The sequence below is a fragment of the Pteronotus mesoamericanus genome, unplaced genomic scaffold (assembly GCF_021234165.1).
Source record: "Pteronotus mesoamericanus isolate MK-2021 breed Mesoamerican mustached bat unplaced genomic scaffold, CSHL_Meso_final contig_94, whole genome shotgun sequence".
NCBI classification, from domain to species: Eukaryota; Metazoa; Chordata; class Mammalia; order Chiroptera; family Mormoopidae; genus Pteronotus; species Pteronotus mesoamericanus.
Window position 1 is genome coordinate 44,465,998 of NW_026555285.1, and position 25,135 is coordinate 44,491,132.

The 25,135-nt window shown below is 48.2% G+C and overlaps 1 protein-coding gene across 2 annotated transcripts in view; it reads right to left on the minus strand.

Annotated features, from left to right (window-relative positions):
- The window catches only part of ABCC4 (ATP binding cassette subfamily C member 4 (PEL blood group)), a 221,064-nt gene that overhangs the window by 180,440 nt on the left and 15,489 nt on the right, over positions 1–25,135 (minus strand). For both annotated transcript variants that reach the window (XM_054586476.1, XM_054586475.1), the window contains exons 2-3: positions 10,329–10,439; positions 9,753–9,873 (exon numbers count right to left, since the gene is read on the minus strand). In XM_054586476.1, coding sequence (XP_054442451.1) covers positions 9,753–9,873; positions 10,329–10,439 — 232 coding nt within the window. The remainder of the gene's footprint in view (positions 1–9,752; positions 9,874–10,328; positions 10,440–25,135) is intronic.

The window sequence follows — 25,135 nt, forward strand, 5'->3', positions numbered from 1 at the left end:
GGTGTCTTATCAGGATATTTATAGGAGGAAGTCCCCATCCCTCAAATGGATGTGACATTAATCCCCAACCCCACTGTCCTGCGTATGCATGTGCACACACATGTTCACAGGCTTCACCTTCCAAGAGCTCATGGAAGTTTCCATCCACCTTATAGAGGGAAGGGAACATGGTTGAGTTGAAGAATTATGAGTAAGATGATCAGATCTCAAGAACACAAAGACCCACTGTTACATTTCCAGCATGCCCTTCCATTCACCCTGAGAGGCACGAGTAATTTATGGGAGAACCTTAATACAGTGGGCCGTAAAACAGACTTTAGTAAGAGTTTACTGAGATTTAAAAAAAGCCAGAGGCTCACAAAAAAAAGAATGTCTAACTGCACGCACGGGCAGTCCCAACCCAGGTCTAGCCGGGGGCTGCCCAGGCCAGCAGCACGTGATCACGGGGTGGTCCGCCAGGAGCCCCGAGGTAACGCCAACCACCCCAAGCTTTCAAAGAACTTAGGGCTCTCTCTAGGAGTCAGTGTTGCCTGTTACTCAGCTCCTACTTACGCCTGATGTGGGTACAATTACAAGAGAATGTTGAGAATGTTGTCACCCATCATAGAGAACACTGATAATCGCAACAAGCCCCGTGCAAAAAGAGGGCGGGTCACTGCCATCTCGGCATCCTCACTCTTCTGCTGAGAGATGGAATTTAACCATCCAGTCAGGCAAGTAAGCTCACATGAGTAGTCATGGCCACACCGTCCCACTCATCTGCCCACTCTTGATCTCGATCCTCAACAAGTAAGAAACAGAACAACTGGGAAAATATGCATTATAAAACTTGAAAGTAACCAAATTAAAACCTTCTGGAAGATGATAGCTAACGCTGTTCTTTGCTATATAGGAAAGTTAAGAGTAAATCCTGAGTTCTTGTAGCAAAGACAAATTTTTTTTCCCTTTTTCTTTTGTTTTTATTGTATCTATGTGAAAAGATGTTAGCGGAACTTACTACAATAATTATTTCTTAATTATTTCTCAATAAAACTGGGGGGAGGGGGATTTTTTTTTAACTTTCCGGATAGCAGGAACAAGGTCAAGAATTATTCATGCAATCCCTTCATCTTCGAAACTAGTCTACGAACTGGTTAAAGTTCTTCCCACGAACCAACTAGAATGCAGTCCTTGTTCCTTCACAAGACTTCTCAACTGTGAAGCCATTAAGGCATTCCTAAAAGAGCCCAAATGAGCCCTGGCTAGTGTGGTTCAATGGATCGAGCACCAGCCTGAGAACCAAAAGGTCTCAATCCAGGCACACGCCTGGGTTGAGGGTCAGGTCTCCCGTTGCGAGAGGCAATGGATGAGTATTTCTTTCCCTCTCTTTCTCCTTCCCTTCCCCCCTCTCCAAACATAAAGAAAATCTTTAAAAATACAATACCATGGGCCGCAAGGCCCAAGGTTCTATAGACTCTCTGAGTCTATGAGGCAAAGAGGCAGATATTTCTTAATGGAATATTGGGTACCCAGCCTCCATAAGGCACCTGACAGGTGGGCCCGCCCCCCTGCTTCTCAGGCTAACTTACTACATGGCTGAATGCTGTGCTGAATGCTAAAACTTCCCCAGCGGGCACGGTCCTCCTCCGTGTTTCCCCATTCACTTGAAATGTTTCTTGCCCAACTTTACCACAAATGATTCCTGAGAAAAAAAATAAGACACAGGAAACAGACACAAGCTACCGCAGAGAAAATGCTTGAGCGAAACACACAGGCAGAAAAGAGTGAGCTTGTGGGGAAAAGATGTAGAGGCAGCTCATTTTTAGGCACATGGCACAGGAGACAAAGGCAGAGTTGGGAAGGATGAGAGACAAGGAGGAAAAGCAGGACGTCTCGGGAAACAGCATCAAGATGCTAGACATGCATTGCGTCCTCTTGCGACCAGTGGTTGTCCTGCGCACTGCACAGCGGCCTCGCCCTGGACGAGCCTGCAGGGAGACGCGGCTTGCGGGATGGGCAAGAAACTCACCCATCCAGCACCACCATCCTCCTCCTGCGCCACCGCGGCACCTGACAGGTTCCACAGGGATTCAGTCAGGGCTGCGCACCACAGGCCCCAAAACCCGCAGGAACCCCAAGTCCTGAGATTGAGGATGAAACTAAGACCCGACAACCTGCACAGCCGGGAAAATTAACTGTATTTACAAAATGAAAAAAAAAGTTGTTTTTAAAGCTGCCTCTAAAAGGAGAAGGGGGATAGAGTAGAAGGAACAAGAATAAAAGCTTTCTTTAAAAGCAGCCTCTTTCGTTCATTTGACTTTGGAACCAAAGAAAAAACATTACACTGAATTACAGAACAACTATGTTTTTAAGAAGCAGTTCCTAAAATGTCAGAGTAAGATGAAGCAAAGGTACCTAAATATATACCCATCCAGTTGTTGACATAACCACACAAAAAAAGTGATTAAAAGTGGTTTTAAATGAGATAATTTGAAAATACGTTCTCTATGTGATATACAGGGCTATACGACCTGCAAGAAAATCTTTTTTTTTTTTTTTTCAGAAGTCACATTATGGGTGAGAGTGTTGATACTGTAAGATAAAAAAATGAATAATTATGTTTTCATTGAGAACTGGAATTAGGCACAAGAGAGAGAACACTAGTGTCCTCATTATGGTTTGCACTGTCAATACCCAAAAGCACTCATGATTTTGTTTACCTTTTTTTTAAAAAAAGTGTATTTTAGCTTGGTCCAATCAAAGTAGAGAAACAATAACCAACCCCACAGCAATGATCTCCTCTAGCACCTGGACTATAGTCTCTACACACCATTTCCCACTAAAAGGAGCCAGGGCTACAAGGAGAAAGGGCTGATTCCAGGGCAGGGCAAGACCAGTACAAGAGCCAGAAATATCTTGTCACTCCAGAAAGCAAGGGATCTAGAAAGACTCTTAGAGTATGTGCAAGGGATTTAGGACTCCCACTGGCTAACGATGACCAAAGTTTGGCATTAGAAAAATAACTGTAATAAATTGAGGCACCTAAGAAATGCCGAAATCCATGAGCTCATACTGGTCCTCATAACACACACAACAAAAAATGCATTAACCCAGAGAAGAATGCTGGAGAACCCACTCACTATTTTGAAAACTAGTTAAAAAATTAAGAACGTTCCCTGCCCTTCCTATACGTACTGTACCTCAGAGAGACCAAAGTCTTAAAAATGGCAGTTTCTCTTTATTATGTTGCAATGAAGATAGGAAGAGTTAGAGTATCACCATTTTTGCAACCCCCTAATAAATTAATAGATCTTAAGCAATGATCACCAATAACTGTTAACATTACTTACACAAAAACGACAACGAGATGTTATGTACCTCTTCTGTAACTCATGAGGGAGGTAACACAACTCTACCTATGTAGTAATCTTGCCAAAGAGAAGGGGGAAAAACTGAGTCAGATGAAGCTTACAGATCTAACCACCAACTTAAGGTGTCAGAGACACATGGTTGGAAAGGCAGGGAGGTGAAGACAATGGTATAAATCCAGACTGTGGGCATTTCTACAAGGCAAACAACCTGGTTTCTTCAATTCAGGTAAGTAGATGATAGATATACAAAAACATAAGAACATACATATGTTCATACATAGCAGAGAGGGAAAAAGAGAGAGCTGGCAGGGAAATAGAAAAGGAACCAACATACCCTATATCAAGTAAATGTACCTTATATAGGTATGCCTTCAAACTACAATGAAAAAAGGAAAAACGACAAAGAAATGTGAATACTGTCTAGATGTTAATGATATTAAAATATCAAGACTGGTCATGAGTCAATAATACTGAAGCTGCTTACAAATACATAAGGGGGCTTGATTACCCTGCAGGGGAGGAAAGCAATTTTCCCTTTACCCTTCTGAGGTCTTGGATGAGATCTCCCATAATAAAAGATGAGATAACAAGAGAAAAACAAACAGAAGCTTATTAACCTGCATACCTCCAGTACATATGGGAGATGCCCAGAAAAACTGAGTAACTCCAAGCTACCACCTTAAATACCACCTTCAGCTAAAGACAAAAGAAAGGACAAGAGGGGCAGTTATGAGGGGTTAATAGGAAAGGCATGGTAAACAAGGGCACAGTTGGGTTTGCCTTGTGGATTTAAGTCTCTTAAGGGGCTCACCACCGATGAGACTCTCTAGTGATTTAGAGCCGCCCTTCTCCTCCCTGCATACAGGAGACCAACAGATGGAGACGCCCTTTACAAATGTAAACATCCCTTATGGAAGCATCACCCTCCCTGCCTGCATAGCTGCTCCCAGGTCTGCTGTTTCTCAAAAACTATCAGCTCAAATGGTCTTGGTGCCAAAGGGGCATATCCTGGGGCGGCATCTTCTGCTACCTGTCAATCCTATTCTACTTTTGTATGTTTGATATGTCCTTAAAAACGTAAAAGGGAAAACAAAAAACAAAAACAAAACACTGCAGGAAGCAACTGACAGAGGAGCACACAACTGTTGTCAGAAAAAACACACCCTCCCACGGTCACCGGGCCCCTGGGTGGGGCGGCGGCAGGAGAGAAAGTGTCAGGACGGAATGCAAAGGGCACTGGCCCAGGACGCAGAACGTTTTGCTTCAGGAACCAGATGGGCCTCTTCTAAGTCACAGGACCCAGAGCCTGTCCCCAGTTCTCCATGTCCTTCCCTGAGGACATACCTGCCTTGTCTCCCTGGGAGGAATCCTGGGACAACCACAGAAGCCAAGACACATAAAGTGCTCGGAAAGGGGCATAGGCTGGTTTCACAAAGGGTTCGCAGAACACACTGTTCTTCACAGGTGACCGTGGCAGAACGAGAAAATCCTGACAGAAGTTGTTCCAAAAGGCCAACTTTTCCAGACAGTAATTGGAAGTTTCACTTCTAGGCAGACTTTTATTTTAACCATTATGAACCCAATCCTTTTCAGAGGAGTCACTCACTTCTCCGACTTCTAAAGGAAAAAGGGATCAAGAAACATCACCCTTGAGGATTCGGGGTCATCACGATAGACATTGTGACGCTGATGCTGTGCACGTAGAACCAGCAGGGTGTACACAGCAGCTGCGCTCTGTGCTCTGCGGGTCTTCTGTTAGCTTTCCAGATGCTTCTTCCTTCTCTCCTTAGCTGTGTACCCCCATGGCTGCTCCCAGCGCACAGTTCCTTCAGTGGCCGCTCTTGGCCTCCTGGGTTGAACAGAAGTGAGGGACACTTGGAAGAAAGAGCTGGGAATGCCATACAAAGGCCCACAGTGGTCTCAATGAATCAGCCCTAAGTCAAAGCACTAACTCTACTCAGAGAACTTTGTTTGCCTATTTACCTCTGCCCAGGAGCTGAGTTCCAACACGAAGACTGACACAAATGTTGGCCTTCCTACAGCCTCCGCCTGGACCAAGACAGCCAACAGAAGGGGCCTCAGACAAAGGCCACGTCCATGACCAAGGCTAGCAGGTGCCTGGGCCCATTTCTTAGAGTCACTGGAATCGTCCACTCCTCCGCTCTCAGGGGAAGGGGCCTGGAGACCTCACAGCAACTCTTCGAGGCCACCCCACTGACACACCAGCCAGCAGAGACTTCCACTCTTGAAGAAAAGGCCCCAGGGCTGGGGAGGCGGCCTCTGTCCTGTTTGGCCCTAGAAAAGGCCTCAGGCTCCTACTCTTCACCCCGAGGGTTCTGGGCAGGCAGGCTGGCATATTCCCCACTGCCGTCCCCACAGAGGCGCCCACAGGAGCCGGGCGTGCCGGGGACTCACTGGCTGCTCCCTGCTAATCAGCACCTTATAAGAACAGCATGTTCACCATCAGCTGGCACCTGTTGCTCCAAGCGTCACAATCACTCCTCAATTCTCACCGGACAGAGGTTTTCACTGATTTGAGATCCTACCCTGAAAAGCCTTGCCCAGGACCAGCGTCGCCCAGGACCGGCGCCGCCCAGCGCCTCCCTGCAGCTGCCGCCGCAGCGCCTGCAGAGGCCCAGTCCACGCTCTGGGTGGTCACTGCACACCGCTCGGAAATCGTGGGGAATCCGCGTGCCTTGAGCTTTTTAGAAAATCCTACATTGACTTAAGATCATCCACTATCTAAAATACAAAGACCAACAAGCAGCACAGATAGAAGACCGCAAAATGGGAAGCTGCTTCAAGAAATCAATCATGAACCTGACATTCATTCCCTCTAACTCAGTTACTAGTTTTAATCACTGAAAACCCAAAACAGCACTTGACACTTACGAGTTCCACCCTAAGAAATAATTTCTCCCTAACGCCTCAGAAACACCAGCGGGTCAACAGGCAAGTCTTAGAAAACAGGAATATTTGTTGTGTTGGAGTTCACGCTTCTTTTGTCTGTCAGAAAGAAAAAAAAAAAAATCCAGTCTATGGCCATACGGCCCTGAACGTCTGATCTCGGAAGAAAAAAAATTCCAAGTTTACTTCTCATTGATCTCTAATGACTCTTAGTGGTCCTTGAACGCCACTGCCTCAGAACTAAGTGTTCTGCCGGTGAGTCTTCTAAACGCACAAGATCAGAATGAACATCACACGCTCGTCACCACGCTCATCTTGGGGCTCCAGGCCACTGTCTACTTTTAAACCCTAACCACCAAGATATGGGCCTGAACACAGTGTGAACGAGTGAGCACCCTCCTGGGAGAAGGCCCAGAGACTTCACGTCTGATTACCTGCTATCAGCATGGCCTGATTCCACCCAGCTGTCACCGTGAGGACCCCGGGCCTGATGCGCACCCTGCGACACCGAACAGAAATGCGGGTGACTGAGCTAGGGTTCTCGTCCTTGCTGAGCACATGAACGTCCAATCCCAGACTCGCTAAGATGCCAGCTTTCAGCAGGGAGCCAGGGGCCCTTGCTCAGTAACACCACAGAGAACGCTGAGTCCCATCCGATACCACGACCTCCCATCTCAAGGCGCCCTGAGGGTATAGATGGATGCCAACGTGGCCAGGGCAGCCACAGCTGCACCCACGTGGGGGCGGTAGTGAGTGGAAGGCGGCTTCCACAAGGCCACTGGTCCACCTGAGCGCGCCACAATGCTGCTGCTCCTGTCCACTCCCCGGCCGCGTCCAGCACCCAGGGGACGTGGCCGCCTGGGCTCCATCCCCATTCACACTCCGCCATCTGACTTCCTGCCCCGGGGAGTGTTAAGCATCTTACTTACGAGAGCCAGGCCAAGTCCAAGATGCCCTTTGTCTGAGCCTCTGAAGACACTGAACAAGCTATCAGTCATAGACATGGTCAGGCCCTGTCTCTTACGCCTTTTGTCACCCTGGGCACAATATGTAACCACTTGCCACCGTGCGTCTTTTCTAAAAGGGGCTCTCCCAGGCCTCTCCCCCTCATTGCAGCTGGCCAAAGGAATAAATGCACCATTACACGTCAAGTGTTCCTGGCAGTTTCTGACACACATTTTTCAAGCACTTACTGTTGTTGCTACACTAATAAAACCGCTGCTGCCGCCGAGGAAGCCCCTGCGGAAACTGCCACAAGCACTACCATTCCCACGTTTATGAACCGCTGCTGCTGTGGCTGCTGTTACCACGGAGGAGCACCAGTACTACTACCGCTGAGGACAAGCTCCCACGGTGGCCAGGGACGCTCCCCGCCACTTCTCCGCCATAACTACCCATCCTCCTGAAAGAGAGGCCCGGCCAGCTCTCTACCGGCGGCCTTCAGCACCCCCGTCCTAGGTGCCTGTGATCTCCCTACGGTGAGGCCTCACTGGGGCAATATCCCCTGCACCACGGAGGGGCCGATCCTCTCTCGGGGGGAACCCAGCTCCTGCGGCTCTACCTGTGTGATGGCTTCTCCCAAATTCTGCCCAGTAAAGGCCTGTAGCTCATGTGGAGCCGGGCTCTAGTCACCACCTGGGGCTGGGAGACGCCACGCCGAGGAGCCAGCAGCCCGTGACAGCAAGGAAATCTGAAGCTCGGCTCAAACCCAGGGCCATGGGCCACCCTTTGGGGGCCACCTGTCCTCAGCCTCTCCGGCACCTGGTAGCCACGGGAAACAAGAGCACCCAGAGCGGAGGGAGGCCTGCTCCAGGATTCCATTGCGCACAAGCCCCGAGGCCACTCACCCCATCCACCCACAGCCAGACACGGCGCGGGCCACAGGCCCATGCCCGAGGCCCCAGGTGTTCCTGGCAAGCAGAAGTCATGAGAGCGCTGCGGCGAGGTCCACAGTGACATTCGGTCAAGAAACGCTGCACACACAGGCCACAGTGACACCGGCCTACCACCCCGCTCATTTCAAACTGACGCGTCCACCTGTGCACGATCACCGCCAGGCTAGACAGCCTGCGGGGCTCAGCGCCCTGCCAGCCCCTGGTTGGGGCCCCCAGTTTGCACCTCCACCCCCCCTTCAGCGGGCCCCAGCAGCACCCCGGCGGTGGCAGCGGCGCCCTCTCAAAGCAGGCTCTCTGTCCACATACCTCTCTCCACCCTCTAGCACACAGGCCAACCTGCTTTTGCCATCAACAAAATCTTCAGTCTCCCAGGACCACGCAGCCTGCGAGCTGACAGACTCTTGGTTTTCTCCAGCCGTGCAGGGCAGAGCTCCCCTCCCTACTGCCTACCTGCTGCCCAGAGGGCCCTTCACCACAATGAGCCTTTTAAGCAAGAGCTCTGCCCCGCCACGTACAAATCACCTGGCCCACCCATCTGCCTCCTGTGACAACTCACCGCCCTTCTGCAGCTAAAACAACTGTTGCATAGCGAGCAACCGCGACGTCTCCCCCGACTAATCCCATGCCCACGGAGGGCCACCAACGTGCCGAGGGCAGTTCTAAGGCGCCCCACAGAGTATGAGGTAGGGGGGCAGATTTTCAGCAGGCCTCCCCAGAACAGGCAGGCTCAACACGCTGAGCCCCCAGGGAGAACAATGTCTTCCTGGAGGACCTTCATCAAGGCCCTTCAGGGGCATGGAGGTCACTGAGCCTATGGCTTTCTGCCTTCGGCCCTGCACTGCACATCCCCTTCCACACTGTTGGCCAGGCCAGGCCCCCGAGACCCCACCTTCCAACTAGCAACCAGGAACAAGGAACCAGAATGGGGGGCACACATTCTCGAGAATTCACGGTGAAGCCAGAGCGCCTGCAAAGAGCAGCGTTTGCTCATGGTACCGACCGGCTGCAACGGCGGCGGCAGCCCGAGACTGCGCTCCTGGGCGCTCCGGCCGACTCCCGCCCAGGTGCAAGGCCCCACTGCTGCCTTCCTGGAAGGGGAGAGGTGACAACACCCGCTTGGAAGAGTATTTGTCAGATTTGGCCTGGTTCACTCAACAGTTATTTGCTGAGCAGCTGCAAATGTCGTCAGTTATTCTGGATGCTGGTCCAAAGGTACTGCCTCCAAACCAGAAACACATGTTCCTTGAGGTTGAAGGATCTTCCCTCGGTCAGGGTTCACTCATTTGTATCATTTACAAGCATCAACAGTGCCTTGACCTGGTGTAGCATGTCTTTCCTTTTCACAACACTCTATTTTAATTAGTTAAAAATAACAATAATCCCTGAGGTCCAGTCACTTAAGTACTTGCCCATTCTAATGAGGAACATGGCCGACAGCTGAGCGACGTCATGTTTCCTAGACACGTCTCAGCCTCAGGCCTTCACTTGCCTCTCCCCCTCCCCTCCTCCTCCCCTCCCTCCCTCCCGCCCCATAGTTGCATCCATGGAAATGCCAGCCACACCCCCGAAAAAGTAATTCACTGCAGGTAAAAGCTTTTACCTCGATTAACGTAAAAATTCCCAAAACTAAATAGGATTTCCAGTAACACTTGATGATTGCTTTTGCTAAAGAGGGCTTCTGGGTGTCATTCTCAGCTCTCAAAACTTCTTTATCCCAGTACCTGCCAATGAGAAGCAAAGCACAGTGAGAACCAGTACCTTCTGACACAAGGCAAACTGGGGCAGGGAGTGGAGGAGGAGGGACCTGCCCGCCACCGGGCCTTGCGTGGCTGTCCCAGCAATGATGGCTGACCGTCTGCAGGACAGTGTGTGGTACAGCCCAAGACGGCAGGCAGGAGGACAGACAACTTCCCCCAGTGACAGCTCCTCCCCAGGCAGTTCTCGCCCCCAGGGCCTTTGGGGGGGCCCCTCTGCTTCCACAAATGCACAGGAAATAGGTTTCACACCCCCTCCCCCACAGCCAGCGCAGGGACAGCCTGAGGGGAAGGGAGTGTCCCATGGGGCGGCGGAGGGAGCAGACTCCCGTCCCAAAGGCAGGCAGCACCCCCTCCAAACCATTAGCCACCCACTTGAGAGGCTCTCCCTCCTCGCCCCCTCCTGCCTGCCTGCTGCCTACCTTTGCAGCTCTTCTCCAAGGTGCTTTGAGCGATCTTCTGGAAGCACTGAATACATGTCATCTTCTTCTAATCTCCGTTTGTGACCAATTTTAAACAAGGGGTTGAGCCACCTGTTGAAAATGAAGAGAGAAGGAATGACATCCCTCCAAACATACCCACAGGTCTAGTCAGGACCCTACTTTCATGAGTTTTGTTTTTTTAAAGTCTACTTCTTAAATATGTAGATGTGGGCAGGAAATGAGATGTTTCAGACACATGTTCATACACCCACACAGCACCCCCACCCCCGCCCCGTCGCCGCGAGGGCCTCGAAACGACAACATGCCCTCCAATGTCAAAGGACACTCTGTGCCCAGGTCACGGTTTTTTAACACCCTTCCTCCCATAAAGGAACCAGGGCTCCTTGAAGAAAGGACTGACTCCAAGGTTGGGCCGGTGTCGCAAGCACCTGAGAATTACTAGCTTTTTCTAACTGTAGTTTAAGTGCCTGATATTAAGCTTTTGATTGCTGAGGCATCCACTTCAAAGACATTCAACTCACACACAGGGCCAGCTACAGGACCGGATAAGAAGCCAGGCCTCCCTCCCATGACGCTCCCCTTTTCTCTTCCAGAAAACTCCGCTTGGCCTTGATAACTGACCATTTGGCTTTTCCCGTCCTGCGCTTTAATTCCCACACCTGTGTTTTAATTTAATCAATTAAGAACGAACCTGCAAAACCCCAGGCACGCCACCTGCAACCCCCATAAAGGCAGAACCCCCAGATCACACGCAAGATCTCTCCCCACCCCCCAACTCCAGGCCCTTGCTGTGTGGCCCCAGGCACGCCTTATACCCTCCAGGAATTGTGAGTCAACACCTTGACTTTCTTTTTTTCAAAGCTCCCTGGTGATCGCTGTTGAGGAGCGGCTGGCAAGCTTAAGAACCCCAAGGGCCGGCCCAGCCACAGGCCGGCTCCTAGAGGGGAAAGCCTTGAGGACTCACCTCCAGCCCAGCGGAGGCCCGGTGAGTAGTACCCCAAGCAGCCCTGGCAACGGCATCCCTGCCCGGCGACGAGACTAACACAGAACCGGCAGGGGAAGTACAAGGCGGGCCTGAAACATCTTACGCCATGAAATAAGGAAGAGCTCAAGGAGTCGTGACGGTATGCCCAAAGGACAGGGGAGCCAGGCTGCCGGGCTCCCACAACACAAATCTCGGACACACTGAGCACAGAAATAAGTAAACGGCAATGAGTCGTAACCCATTAAATAAGAAGAGTCCGTGCACAGACCCTTACTTCTATGTAAACGGGGGAGAAGGGAAAGCTCTTGCATTCTCAAATGCAACGATATATATTGAAGGAACAGTGGAGTTGGAAATTATCAATGGAAGTCAAAACCAGTGAGTGAAAATCTGATGTGGACGAGAATAGTCACATCAACTCAAATTATATCGCCACTGATTTTTTTTTAAATTTTTATTTATTTATTTTTATAGAGAGGGAAGGGAGGGGGAAAGGTAGGGAGAGAAACATCAATGTGAGAGAGAGAGACATCAACTGGTTGCCTCTTGCATGCCCCCAACTGGGGACCAACCTGCAACCCAGGCATGTGCCCTGACCAGGAATTGAACCAGTGACCTCTCAGTTCACAGGCCAATGCTCGATCCCCTGAGCCACCGCAGCCAGGGCCTGACTGCTTTTAAATTATGAAAGAAAAAGCAGTAACTTTATAAAGCACCCCCAAAACCCTAAGAAAATAACCCTATTGAATAAAAACCCTATTTTTTAAAAAAAAAGTCATTATCCATTATGCATTATTTAAATGGTAATGATTAATCTGCAGAGTCAGCCCGAAGATGAACATCATTTTCCTGCTTTTGCCAGGTAAGGAAACTTCTGAAGCCAGACAGCAACCCGTGAAAGCAGAAGTCACGTTCCTCTCTCTCATTTATCGCTCTCTCCCCAGCACAGTGCTAGATGCGGAGGAGGTGCTCAAGAGGTGTGTGTTGAACAAATGAGCATCTATGAGTCCTCTGGGGAGGAAGAAGAGAGACTGAGCTCCAGGCTGTGCAACTCGGGCAGCCTGGCACCTTGAAGGAGCCCGAAACCAGGGGCCAGAAGGCTGGATGCTGCCCCCTGCGATGGCACTGAGGACCCCTGAGTCCCCAGGGCCTCGATCACTGCCACCCCCACTTCATTTCTACAAGGTCCAGATTGTGCACCTCCACGACTTCTTGCCAGTCATTGGACATCGCCAGGTCTCAAAGTCCTTCCAAAGCAAAAGGATAAGTGGGTGAGCTTTACCCACCCCGTGTCAGGCCATTTATGATACAGCCATTCCCTGCAGACAACGTTCGGGCAGTCGGCGCCAGAACTTACCCAGGCGACGAGGCCAGCCAGCCCTGAGAGGCCCCTACCCTGTGAAGTCCCGCCTGGCCGGGAAGAGATGCTCCACATCGCTAATCATTACAGAAGCACAGATTAAAACCACAATGCAATGACCACCTCGCTCACACCCCACCTGCTCTGTGTGGACTTCCACAGCCTGCACAAAGGGCAGCCCAAACCCCAGCGGCTCTCTTGTCTTCTGGAACCTTCCTTCCTCGGGACTGTGTTGCACAGATTAGGGACGGGCTCCCAGGCCTCCACGATGCCCAATGACTGTGACCCTGCATGTGTCATCCTCACATTTATTTGGCCAGTCTGGCCCCCGCAGGCCACTGAGGTGAGGCTCAGACTAATCCCTAGGAGACACCTGTCCATCCCCTGCCATCAGATACCACCTAAATGCCCCCCAAATCCAGACCTCTGTGGCTAAGTGCCTACTCTCCATCTCCTTGCCACCAACAGGCTTTAAGGTCCGACCAAAACCGTTCTTCCCCTTCTCTGTAAATGGCTGCCCCATGAAGCCCACTGCTCCGACCAGAAACCTGGCAGTTGCCCTCAGCGCGCCCCCTCCCCTCGCCCCCCAAACTGCCACTTCCAAATTGCCGCACGCCCCCACGCACTTCCCAGCGTCTCTGCCTTCCCCGCCGAGGCCCAAGACGCCATCAGTTTCCAGTGCGGCCACAGCCTGCTATCTGGCCTGCCTGCTTCCACCCTCCGACCTCTCTATAGAAGAGCCAGAATGATCTCTTAAAATTACAAGACCATGCTGTCACCGCAGAACGCTGCCAAAGCGCCTGCCGGGGTGTCATTCATGGCCAAGTCCCTCCTAGCTCAACACCCCACGTCCTGCCCTCCCCCTGCCACGTCCTCCGACTCCCTGTCCCAGCCACGCTGGCCTGTTTCTGATTCCCTCTTCTAGGAACAAGTACGTTGCCCCGTCTCCTCCCACGACAGCACCGGCTCTGCTCCGGGTCTCAATCCAATTGTCTAGGGCCTGGGCTGTCTCGTCTAAAAGCACCAAACAGATCCTGATACCCTGATTTTATACCTTATTTCCCTCTTTGACCTTTCTTTCCCTATTTACTACAATCTGTTTTGTGAGAGAAAAAAATAATCCCCCCGTCTTTACTTTGTCCATCTCCCCTCCAGAACGAGAGCTCCCTGAAGAGAGAACGGGTTTTCTGTGCTGCAGCTGGGCCTGGCACACGGCACTCGCCCGTGACCCACCTAGTGCACTCCACACGTGCTGGCGAAGAAACGACTGGCTCTCCTCCAGCCAAGAACACTCGTGCACACAACCCTGTCTACGCCCGCAGGCAAAGGGAATATGCAGGTCAGTTAAAGTCAGCAAATCATTCAACAGATGCCCTAGCCCCACTCAAGTTAAGTCATTTACTGTTTTGAAAGGCCACTGTATTTTAAAGGACTTCTAGTGTGTATAATACACACTTTTTTGCCCAAGTGTGAGGGGGAAATTAGGGTGCGCATTATACATGGGTACGATGGTTACATGCCATGGCTATAGTAATGCCATGTATAATGCGCACAAACACACGAGTGTTGTGTTACACGAGGGAGCGCGTTATACGCAGCAAAATACGATCTGTGGTTGATTTTTTCCCCCTGGAGATTTTGCTAGCCCTGGTCACTGGAGGCTCTGTCAGGACAGGGCACCCTGGGTCAGAGCATCAGAAGGAATCCAAGAACAGGGACCGGGTGCAGGACAACGAAGAGGTGCACACGCGCAGGTCCCACCGTCCCTCGGCAGAACCTCCTTCCCCTGAGGCAGGGTTTCTCAAGCTCGGTTCCAGCGGCTGTGGGCTCGTTTGCTGTGGGGCCGCCCTGCGCACTGCACTCCATCCTTAGGGTGCCGGCACCACCTCCCAACCCCAGGCTGTGGTGACCTAACATGTCCCCAGACATTGCCAAGGTGGCAAAATCTCCTGGATCAGAAACACTGACCCGCTCATTTCATCTTGCTGGAAAAGCCACAGGACTTTACTTCAAATGCTGGCCCCAGAGAGGAGCTACAGGACCCTGGCAGCGGTCGCTTAGGCACCAAACCAAGGATCATGGCACAAACCCATTACTGCGTTCTCTGGTTCAACGGCCCTCCAGGACCTCACAGTCCAGTGGGCAAGGGACCTACGCAAAGCATTACAAAAGGTGGCCAGTGGGGTTGCGCACTATGCTCAGGATATGCTGCTTGGCTTTCTTGAGGTCTCTGTAGAGGTAAGGGATCAATACCCTGGCTTGCCAGTGACCCAGCTACTGTACAGCAGCAGTTCTCCAAGTGTGGTGCCCGAGCCCCGCCAGCATCCCCTGCCTTGTGAGCAATGCAAACTCTCAAGCCCCACCCAGAACCTCCAGGAGTGGAGCCCAACAGTCTGCTTCTCACCCAGTCATCCAGCTGATGCTGATGCGGGCCCACATGGCAGAACCTGCCGCAGGCAGAGTGTGCTTTCCAGGCCTCGCCTGGTACTTACGGCGACAGTTCCAACCCTGGCTAAACCTCAAGTCCCAACCTCAGCTCAGGGAGTCCTAAGACCAACAGGCATCTGGAGCCCCATCCCAAAGGACTGAGTCAGAGTAAGCCAGGATGCAAACCCAGCTGGAGGCCTTTTGGACTCCCACCCCCAGCCCCAGCCAGTTCTCGTCATTGGCCAGGTCTGGGGTCCATCTGCACATGGAAGAGAGGAAAACCTGTGCAGCTGCCCAGGGGTTGGGGGAGGGCTTTTCTGGAAAAGAAGCTTGAGTAAAGGCCAGAGGAATCATGGAACATCCACTGAGCGGACCAGGGAGGGGGAGAGAGAAGCTTCCCACCAAAACAGAACCGGTAGGCAAAGGCATATCGCCTGGGGGCAGTGAGTCCAGGATTGCACAGGGTTTGATGTGGTAACGGGGTAACCAAAGGTCTTGTGTTCTAAACTCAGGAATCTGGACTTTATCCTGAAGGTAAACGAGAAATAGTGAACGTGTTTAAGCCCCACTGTACATGGTGGGCTATGGAAGGCAAGGAACCCAGTTAAAAACTGAATTAGAAAGAAACCTTTAAGAAAGTGTGGCCAGGAAAATGAGCCACAGTCCTTCATACAAGTAAACTAGATCCAATTCCCTCTCCTAGACGTACTCGCTGTTAGTCACGCAAAGCTCACCTCCCCGCGCTGGTCCTCACTGTTAGACTCTACCGCTCTACCGTAAAGAGAAGCCAAGTGAACTGGAAATCAGAGTTTAAAATTCAACATCCTATTACTAATTTACTCTAGGGAGTCAAAACAAGAAAGCACTGCAACTCAAAATATCCTTTAAGAAAATACTTAGACCCTATTTAATATAAACTGAAGAAGCAACTCCATAGCAAATCCATTTAAATCTCTTAAAATTAGTATAACAGGGATATATATTAAAAACTCTGTACTTTATATACTAAATATATGAGAAATGATATTCATGAGCACTTTTGCTTACCAGCAAAATGCACATTAAATTCATTCTCATTAAAATAAGGTACTAGAAATGGATGGCTCCTTGACATACAGTAACGATGGAAATAATTGTCAGAGGAGGGAAAAAAGCTAAGATAAAGTAATAAAATTTGTATACAGATATTTTTTTAAAAATCAGAAAGTCCAACTCTAAATTGCTAAGGGCGATAAACTAGTATACAGGTGAACAATAAATAGAAAAAATCAACTGCATTACTATACCCTAATGCCCCTGAAGAGGCGGTGGCCTCTGGTGACAGCGACAGGCACCCCTCAGAGATGCTGTGGGTAGGGGCCAGGCCCCCACAGCAGAGCAAATGCTGTGGTAAATGAGGGTGCGCAGCCTTTTTTTCTGGTGGACGGTCTCGCCCTTCAGTTTGTAAAAAAGAAAACCCGCAACATCTGTGAAGCACAACAAAGCAAAGCACAGTGAAACAAGGTATTTCTGCACTTAAGAGACTAATTTCAAAGAGTCAAAAGTTTATTTTTTAATTTAATAATTAGCTCTAGAATGGAGAGACCTGGCAGACATCATTTTAACCAACTGGTAAAGGTTACCAGCCACAGTAAGGAGACAAGAGGACATCGGTTGCGTGTGGTGCACTGAACATTTACGTCTTGGTATTTCTGCTATGAGGAAGCATCAGACAAGCCCAAACTGAAGAACATTCTACAGAGGAATGATCTGCGTGGTCTTCCAAAATGTCAAGGACATGAGAGACTGCCAAGCTGTTCCATACTGAAGGACACTAAAGAGATATGACAACTAAATACTACACGTGATCCTGAGCCTAAAACAGGCGATACGGAAAAAATGGTTTTGCAGCCTGAGACGCAAATGGTAGAAATGTGTCAAAGTTAATTTCTGAATTTTGATGAGTATACGGTGATTATGCCAGAAAGTGTCCTTACTTTTAGGAAACACACTGAAATGATAAGGGTAATGGAGCAACATGTCTACAATCAACTTTCAAATACTTTGGATGAAACAGAAATAATGCAGGGGGGGGGGCAAATATGGCAGAATCTAATGTTAGGGAATCTGGGTGAAGGGTATATTGGGGTTCCAGGAACCACTTGCAATTCTTCTGTCAAGCTGAAGCTACATCAAAATAAAGACAAGACACTACCGGATTTTAAAGCATTTCATATACAGTAATCAAAACTCATGAAAAAAGAAATCACAGACATTCATACAAAGTATAAAAAAAAATTATAAAAGTAAAATGCAAAAATAAAGACAGAGAGAGAATCTTAAAACAAGAGAAAAGTAACTTCTTACACACAAGGGAACTCTGATAAGGCTATGAGCAGATTTCAGCAGCAGCTTTGCAAATCAGAAGGAAGTAGTTTGAAATATTCAAAGTGTTGAAAGAAAAAAAAAACTGCCAACCAAGAATACCCTACCCAGTGGTTGTCCTTCAGAATTGAGGGACACTTTTCCAGACAAACAAAAGCTAAAGGAGTTAATCATCATTTCACCGTCCTTACAAAAACTGCTGAAGGGAGTTCTTCAAGGTGAAATACAAGATGCTCACCTTTAGGTGAAATAGGAAAACATATGAAAGCATAAAGCTCAATGAAAAAGGCAAATACATATTTAAGTTCAGGATAACATTGTAATGCTGGTGGGTAATCCACTTCTAACTCTAGTACTAACATTTAAAGACTGAAGTGTTAAAAATAACCATAACTACAATAATCTGTTAATGTACACAGTGTAAAATGAGTTAACTGTGACATCAAAACATAAAATGTGAGAGAATATAAAAAGGTACTGTTTTTGTTGTTCAAAGTTAAGTTGGACTTGTAAATATGTTTTAGGTAAGCTTCACAGTAACCACAAAGTAAAAGCCTATGATAGATACACATCTGTCAAAGATATATCAAAGCGTGCCATTACAGAAAATCATCAAACAGCACAGTCACAAAGGAAGTGAGCTATAGAGGAAGGAACAAAACAATTACAAACAACCAGGAAACAATTAAAAATGGCAACAGTAAGTCCATAACTATAAATGATTACTTTAAACGTACATAGACTCTAATCTCTCCAATCAAAACAGAGTGGTTGAATGGATAAAAAACAAAGCGTATCTACACACTGCCTGCAAGAGACTTACTTAACACTTAGGGACACACACAGACTGAAAGTGGAAGGATAAGAAAAAGATACTCTTTCCAAATGGAAACCAAAAGGAAACAGGTGTAGCCATACTTGTATCAGACAAAATAAACTTTAAACCAAAGACTGTATGCAACAAGAGACAAAGAAGATCATTGAATAATGATAACAGGACCACTTTATTAAGAGAATACAGCGTTTGTAAATATTTTTTAAAGATTTTATTTATTTTTAAAGAGAGAGGGGAAAGGAGAAAGAGAGGGAGGGAAAACATCAATGTGCGGTTGCCTCTCACGCACCCCCTACTGGCCTGCAACCCAGGCCTGTGCCCTGACTGGGGATTGAATCAGCGACCCTTTGGTTGGCAGGCTGGCACTCAATCCACTGAGCCACACCAGCCAGTGCATGTTTGTAAGTATTTATGCATACAACATAGGAGCACCTAGGCGATTCCTTTGCACAAGTATCAGAGTGCACTTACACAAAGCTGGTGGTACCTCTTACTGCACACCAAGGCTCTAAGGTGCTCCTGGGCTAAAAACCTGCACAGCATGTTGCTATACAGGATACTGCAGGCAATTATAACATAACGGTAAGTATTTGCGCATCTAACCATAGAAAAGATACAGTAAAAAAATGGCATAAAAGATAAAAAATGGTACACCTCTACAGGGCACTTACCAGAAATGGCGCTTGCAGGACAGAAGCGGCTCTGGTTGAGCGAGTGGTGAGTGACTGTGAAGGGCAGGGACATTACTGCACACCACTGGGGACTTCATACACACTCTACAGTTAGGTTACACTAACCACATAAAAGAAGCTTTCTTTAACAATAAATTCACCTTAGTTCACTGAAACCCTATCAACTTTAGTTTTTTAACTTTCTGACTCTTCTGTAATAACACTTAGCTTAAAACACCAGCACAGTGTATAGTTATACAGAATTCTTTTCTTTCTTTATACTCGTACTCTATAAGGCTTTTTTTCTATTTAAAAATCACTTATTTTATACTTTTTTGTTAAAAACTAAAACACACACACACACACACACACACACACACACTAGCCTAGGCCGACACAGGGCCAGGCCGATCGATACCACTGTCTTCCCCCTCACGTCCTGTCCCGCCGGAAGGGCTTCGGGGGCAATAGCACGCATGGAGCTGTCACCTCCTGTGACAGCAACGCCGTCTTCTGGAAGCCCTCCTATGGGACCTGCCTGAGGCTCCCCTGGAGGAGGTGTCACTCTCTTCTGTCTGTGCTGGTCTGCTTGCTTTCTTTTTTACACCATACATCGGCTTGTAAGCAGATAATGCACCACAAACATGCCTCTCTATTACTCAAACCTTTCAAAGTGTTTAAGGAATTTGTTGAAGTCTGCAAAACCTTCTGCAAAAGCCTTCACTGAGAATTTTCTTGGGAGTTCTCCCCTTTCTCCTTCTGAAGTTGCCTTTCCTCCCACCTCTTCTTCAGTTATGCGTCCCTATTGCAGTTCCAACTCCTCATTAGTCAGTTCCTCTCATGAACCACCTCTAGGGGCTCCTCAATGTCACCCTCACCCATACCCAGGTCAAGGCCGTTGGCCATCTCAACCACAGCCTTGTTGACTTTTGCAACCTCCTCACCCTTGGCAAGTCCTCTGAAGTCAAGGACAAATCTCTTAAATGTCGTTCCCGATGCCATTCACATACTCCTTGGTGACATCACCTTACAGCCATGCAAGGTTCTTCATGCACTCACCATGTTGTCATCCTTCCAGGGTGGTGTCAGTGTCTTCTGTGTCCTCTTCAGTTGCGCCAATGGCCTACACAAAGGTCCTCCTCAGGTGCAATGCATTCACGCCATTACTACTCCTTGACCCACTGTTCGGACAAAGAGGTGGTGTTTGGGGGAAGACACACCCCTTTGACAGTGGGATTGATGTCACCAATAAAAGGAGGATGTCAAAGAGTTTTATTAACAATAAGCAAAACCTTGGAAGGTATGCAATTCTCCCACTAGTGCTTCTCCATTTCATTCGCACGGTAAACACAGAGGGCATCTTGGAAGGGCAGCTGGGTCATGCCCGACCTCTTACTGCTCCTGTAGGACACTGGCAGTGTGCTCGCTGTAGCCCGCAATGTTGCAAGCGAGGCTGTTCTCCGTCCTTAAAAGCCTTGATGCCTGGCGTTGACTTGGCCTCCTCATAGATGACAGTCCTTCCAGGCACTGTTTCCAGAACGCGGAGGTTTCATCCATACTGTTTGCTCTGGCAAGTAATTCCACACACCACCCTCCCTCCCGACTCAGCCTATCTCAAGTTTCCAAAAATTCTTCAGCTGCCTCACAGACTCACGGCTCACTCTCATATTATGTAATGAATAAGAATTCTTGAATTGTTTAAACCATACGGAGCCATCAGTCAACTCAACAGCACAGTTGGGTCCAGCCTTGTCTTTCAACATCACAAACAAACTTTTTGCTTTGGCCATGATCGTCACGGTGCTGAGAGGGACACAGTCCTGTGTCTGGTCTTCAGTCCAGGTCATTAGAAGTTCCTTCCGGTCTCACTGCCTTCAGTGCAGCAGATGCTTTAATAGCTTCCATCCCTTTGTTCTTGTTCTTCAAGATCATGGCGATGGTGCAATGGAACCTGCCTGGCTAGCAAGCAGCGGCTACCCCCGATCTTCTACTTTTGGAGTCCTTAGTCACGTTTAATTTTGTCTCCAGCTCAATCACTTGCCGTGACCTCTTACTGGCAACGTTAGAAGGGTATTCTTTATACTCAGGGGGCACGATGAACAAAACACGAGATTAAATCCAGCACAAGAGAAAACAACGTGATCAAGAGCAGCAGTGACCAGGAGGTGGCGGGGCTGCTGCCGGTGCCGCACGGCACGCTGTTAACAGCAGATGTGTTTCCATCAGAAAGAATACACTCTGGAATGAGGATGACAAGTATAGCATAGTGAATACATAAGCCAGTAACACAGTCTTTTATTGCCGGTACAAAGCACTAGGTACTGTACAGAATTACAGGAGACTACCAGCGCGGTGGGTTTGTTATACCAACATCGCCACCAACATGTGAGTGAGTCACGGCACGAAGACATGATGACGTCATGAGGCGAGGAGAATTTCTGCGCTGCCTTATAACCGTATGAAACCACCGTTGCATAGGTAGTCCTTCCTTGACCAAAATATTGTTAGGACGCGCTGAACTGTATACAGACCATTCCATCCAAGAGCAACAGATGCACATTCTTCTGAAGCGCACGGGGAACATCCTCCTGGATACACTTTGTGGTGGGCCACAAAACAGGTCTTAATAAAGTGAAGATTAAAACCATATCTAGCATCTTTTCCAATCACTTAAGAGTACGCAACTGGAAATCAATGACCAAAAAAATGAGAAAATTCACAAATACATGGAGCTCAAACAGCATGCTCCTGAACAACCAGTGGTTCAAACAAGAAATTTTTAAAAATCAAAAAACATCTTGAGACAAATAAAAATGTAGTAATTATCAAAACCACTGTGTTACAGCAAAAGCAGTTCTAGGATGGAAGTTCATAGGGACAAACACCCACATTAAAAAGAGCAAAGAATCTAACTTTATACCTCAAGGAACTACAACTTAGAAAAAGAACTAACTAAGCCCAAAAGTAATAAAAGGAAGGAAGTAACAAATATCAAAGCAGAAATAAATGAAACAGAAACTAAAAAGACAACAGAAAAGATCAATAAAACTAAGAGCTTGTGTTTTGAAAATACAAACGAAACAGACAAACCTTTTGTTGGATTTACCAAGAAAAAACTCAAGTAAAATTAGAGGACTCAGATAAAATTATAAATTAAAAAGAAAACATGACAACCATCACCACACAAATACAAAGAATCAAAGAAGATCACTACGCCCACAAACTAGACAAACCAGAAGAAATGGATACATTCCTAGAAACATATGCCCTACCAGGCCTGAATCATGAAGAAACAGAAAATCTAAACGGATCAATTACTAGTAAAAATATTCAATGAGAAATCAAAAACTGGCCAACAAACTCAAGTCTAGGATTGAATGGCTTCACTGACAAATTCTGCCAAACATTCAAAGAATTAATACCAATCCTTCTCAAACTCTTCCAAAAAAAACAGAAGAGTCGGAAACACCTCTAAAATCATGAGTGTGCAACACACACCAGATTTCGACTTCGCTGATTTTACACATGCAGCCACTATAGAAAACAGTATGTAAGTTCCTCAGAAAGGTACAAAGAACTACCAATATTGAGTATATGAAGGCAATGAAATCATTACCTCAGAGAGATATCTGTATTCACATGTTTATTGCAGCATTATTCACAATAATCAAGGTAAGGAAACAACGTATGCGCACCTCAACAAATAAATGGATAAAGAAAATGTGAGATAAATACATATACACACACGTATACACACTCACAGTGGAACATTATTCAACCTTTTAAAAGAAGGAAATCCTGTCATTTGGAACATGGATGAACCTGGAAGGCATTATGCTATGTGAAGTCAGTCAGACAAATAACTGCATGGTATCAGTTATATGTAGAATCTTTAAAAAAAGAAAAAAAAAGTCATACTCATAGAAAGAGCACAAAAGTAGTTGCCAGGGCTTGGTGGGGTTGGGGGAGATGTTTGGTAAAAGGGTAAACACTTTCAACTACACAATAAGTAAGGATTTAAGGTCTCACAGGATTACAGGGTGACTACAGTGGATAATACTGTAGTTCCTAATTGAAATTTGCTGACAATAAAACTTAAATGTACTGGCCCTAATAAAAAGGGGGGTAAAGCTGTGAAGCAGCAGAAGAGCTAATAACCTGGTGGGAGAGTGCTTTTGTTACGTGTACAGATATCACACCATCACAACGGACACTCCAAGTATCTTCCAATTTTGTCAGCTGTACCTCATACAGCTGGGGGTAAAAAACACCGGGGCTGGTGACTCCTAGGGACTTTTCCCCTGTGAGCGCGGGCCCCGATGATTCATGCTAACAAGGTGACTCACGGTGTCCCCCGAGAGTCAGTTTCTGCTAACAGATGACTCAGCCTGGGGCCGGCCCCCAGCAGAGAAGCCAATCACGTGAGTAAGAGCGATGGGCTTCTGAGCCACGGGATACCAGCCCACCCTCTGCAGAGGGGGCCAGAGATCAAGGTTGATCGCATGGCTAATGGATCAATCGATAGCACCTCCCCGGTGAAACCCCAATGGAAACTCTGAACACCAACCCCTGGGGGAGCTTCCCTGGTTGTCAACGCTCTGAGGCCTGTCACACGCTGACGTGTCAGGAGCGTGGCTCGGCCCGACTCCAGGAGGGTACGACGAAGCAGCTTCCATCCTTCCAAAACCTCTCCCTGGGCGACTCTCCCTTCGACGGCTTGGGAGTTGCTGAAATGAAACTGTAACTGTGTTCTCTGTGTCGTTCTAGTGAGTTTATTAAACCTGAGCCCGCCCAGTCTGTAGCCTTCTGGAGCGAGGATGGCATGGGGCCCCCCGACCCGCAGCTGGTGCCCAGGGGCGGGGCGCACGTGCACAGACAACAGTGCCTGTGAGGCTCAGAGCAGTCAGAACCCGGTGCCGGGTGGGGTGCGGGGGGCGCCTGCAGCTTGGGAGCGGGCACTCACGTGCCGGGCACCACCTCCTTAGCTTCCGATGGCCTGGGCCTCCACTCACCTACTTGCTCTCTGCTGACTGCCTCTTTCCCCCCACAGCGCCCCTGTGCCCCCCTCAGGTAACATAAAACTAGTCTTAGACCCGGAGGCCACCAGCCCATCGCTGTCACTTCTGCCAGCACGAAGGGAAAGGCGAGGAACGTCTTAAAAGCTGCCCCTCTCCCTGGTGGCCACGCGCTCTGACTGTAGGGTGGAGGGGTGGCAGTCTCACATTTCAATCGGCACTAAACTTGCCTGAGAGGTGCACTAAAAACCAATCCAGACCCCACCACTGGGGTCTTGATTCCATAGATTTAAGGGGGAGACGAAGAATCTGCATTTTAGACAAGTACACCTCTTGGGTTTGGCTGGGAACCACAGGCAGAATTAGGGTTCTAGAAAAGGCATGAAGGTAGGTGGTACGGGATTATTTGGTCAAAGGAAGTTGGAGCTAGGGCATACCTTTGAATATCTAGTACAGCTCCTATCCAGGACAGGAAGTAATAGGGGTAATCAGTGTTCATTATCTCTATGTATGATATGTACATTTGCATATGATTGTCATTTCCCATCATAAAAGAGAAGGGAGGGAAGGAGGAAGTCTGGGGCAAAATGCACACCCATATAGGTCTCAGATGTTTGATAAGCTTGCGGGTATTTTCCATAATAGTGACAGTCACCCAGCTACTAATACCTGTGTTATCCATCATGAGAAATAAAATTAATAGTAACTTTTTCTGTAATCAGCAATGAGTATACTTTTTTAATCTTTTAAATTTATAGCGATTAAGAAAAACGCATCAATCCTGATCCGTGTGGCTCAGTGGTTCGGGTGTCACCCTGCAACGTGAAAGGCCACTGGTTGGACTCCCGGTCAGGGCATGTGCCGAGGTTGCGGGTTCAGTGCCTGGTTGGGGCCACCAGAAGCAACCGATGGATGTTTCTCACAGCGATGTTTCTCTCCTTCTCTTTCTCCCTCCCTTTCCCTCTCTCTAAAAACAAATAAGTAAAATGTTTTTCTTTTTTTAAAAAGAAAGAAAAACAACACACGGGAAAGGAGTAGGGAAAGGAAAGGGAGATATAACACTGACCGATGCACTGCACCCCCAGCTTAGCTCACAATGCAATTCTTGGCCCATTTGTGAGTCTGGTCC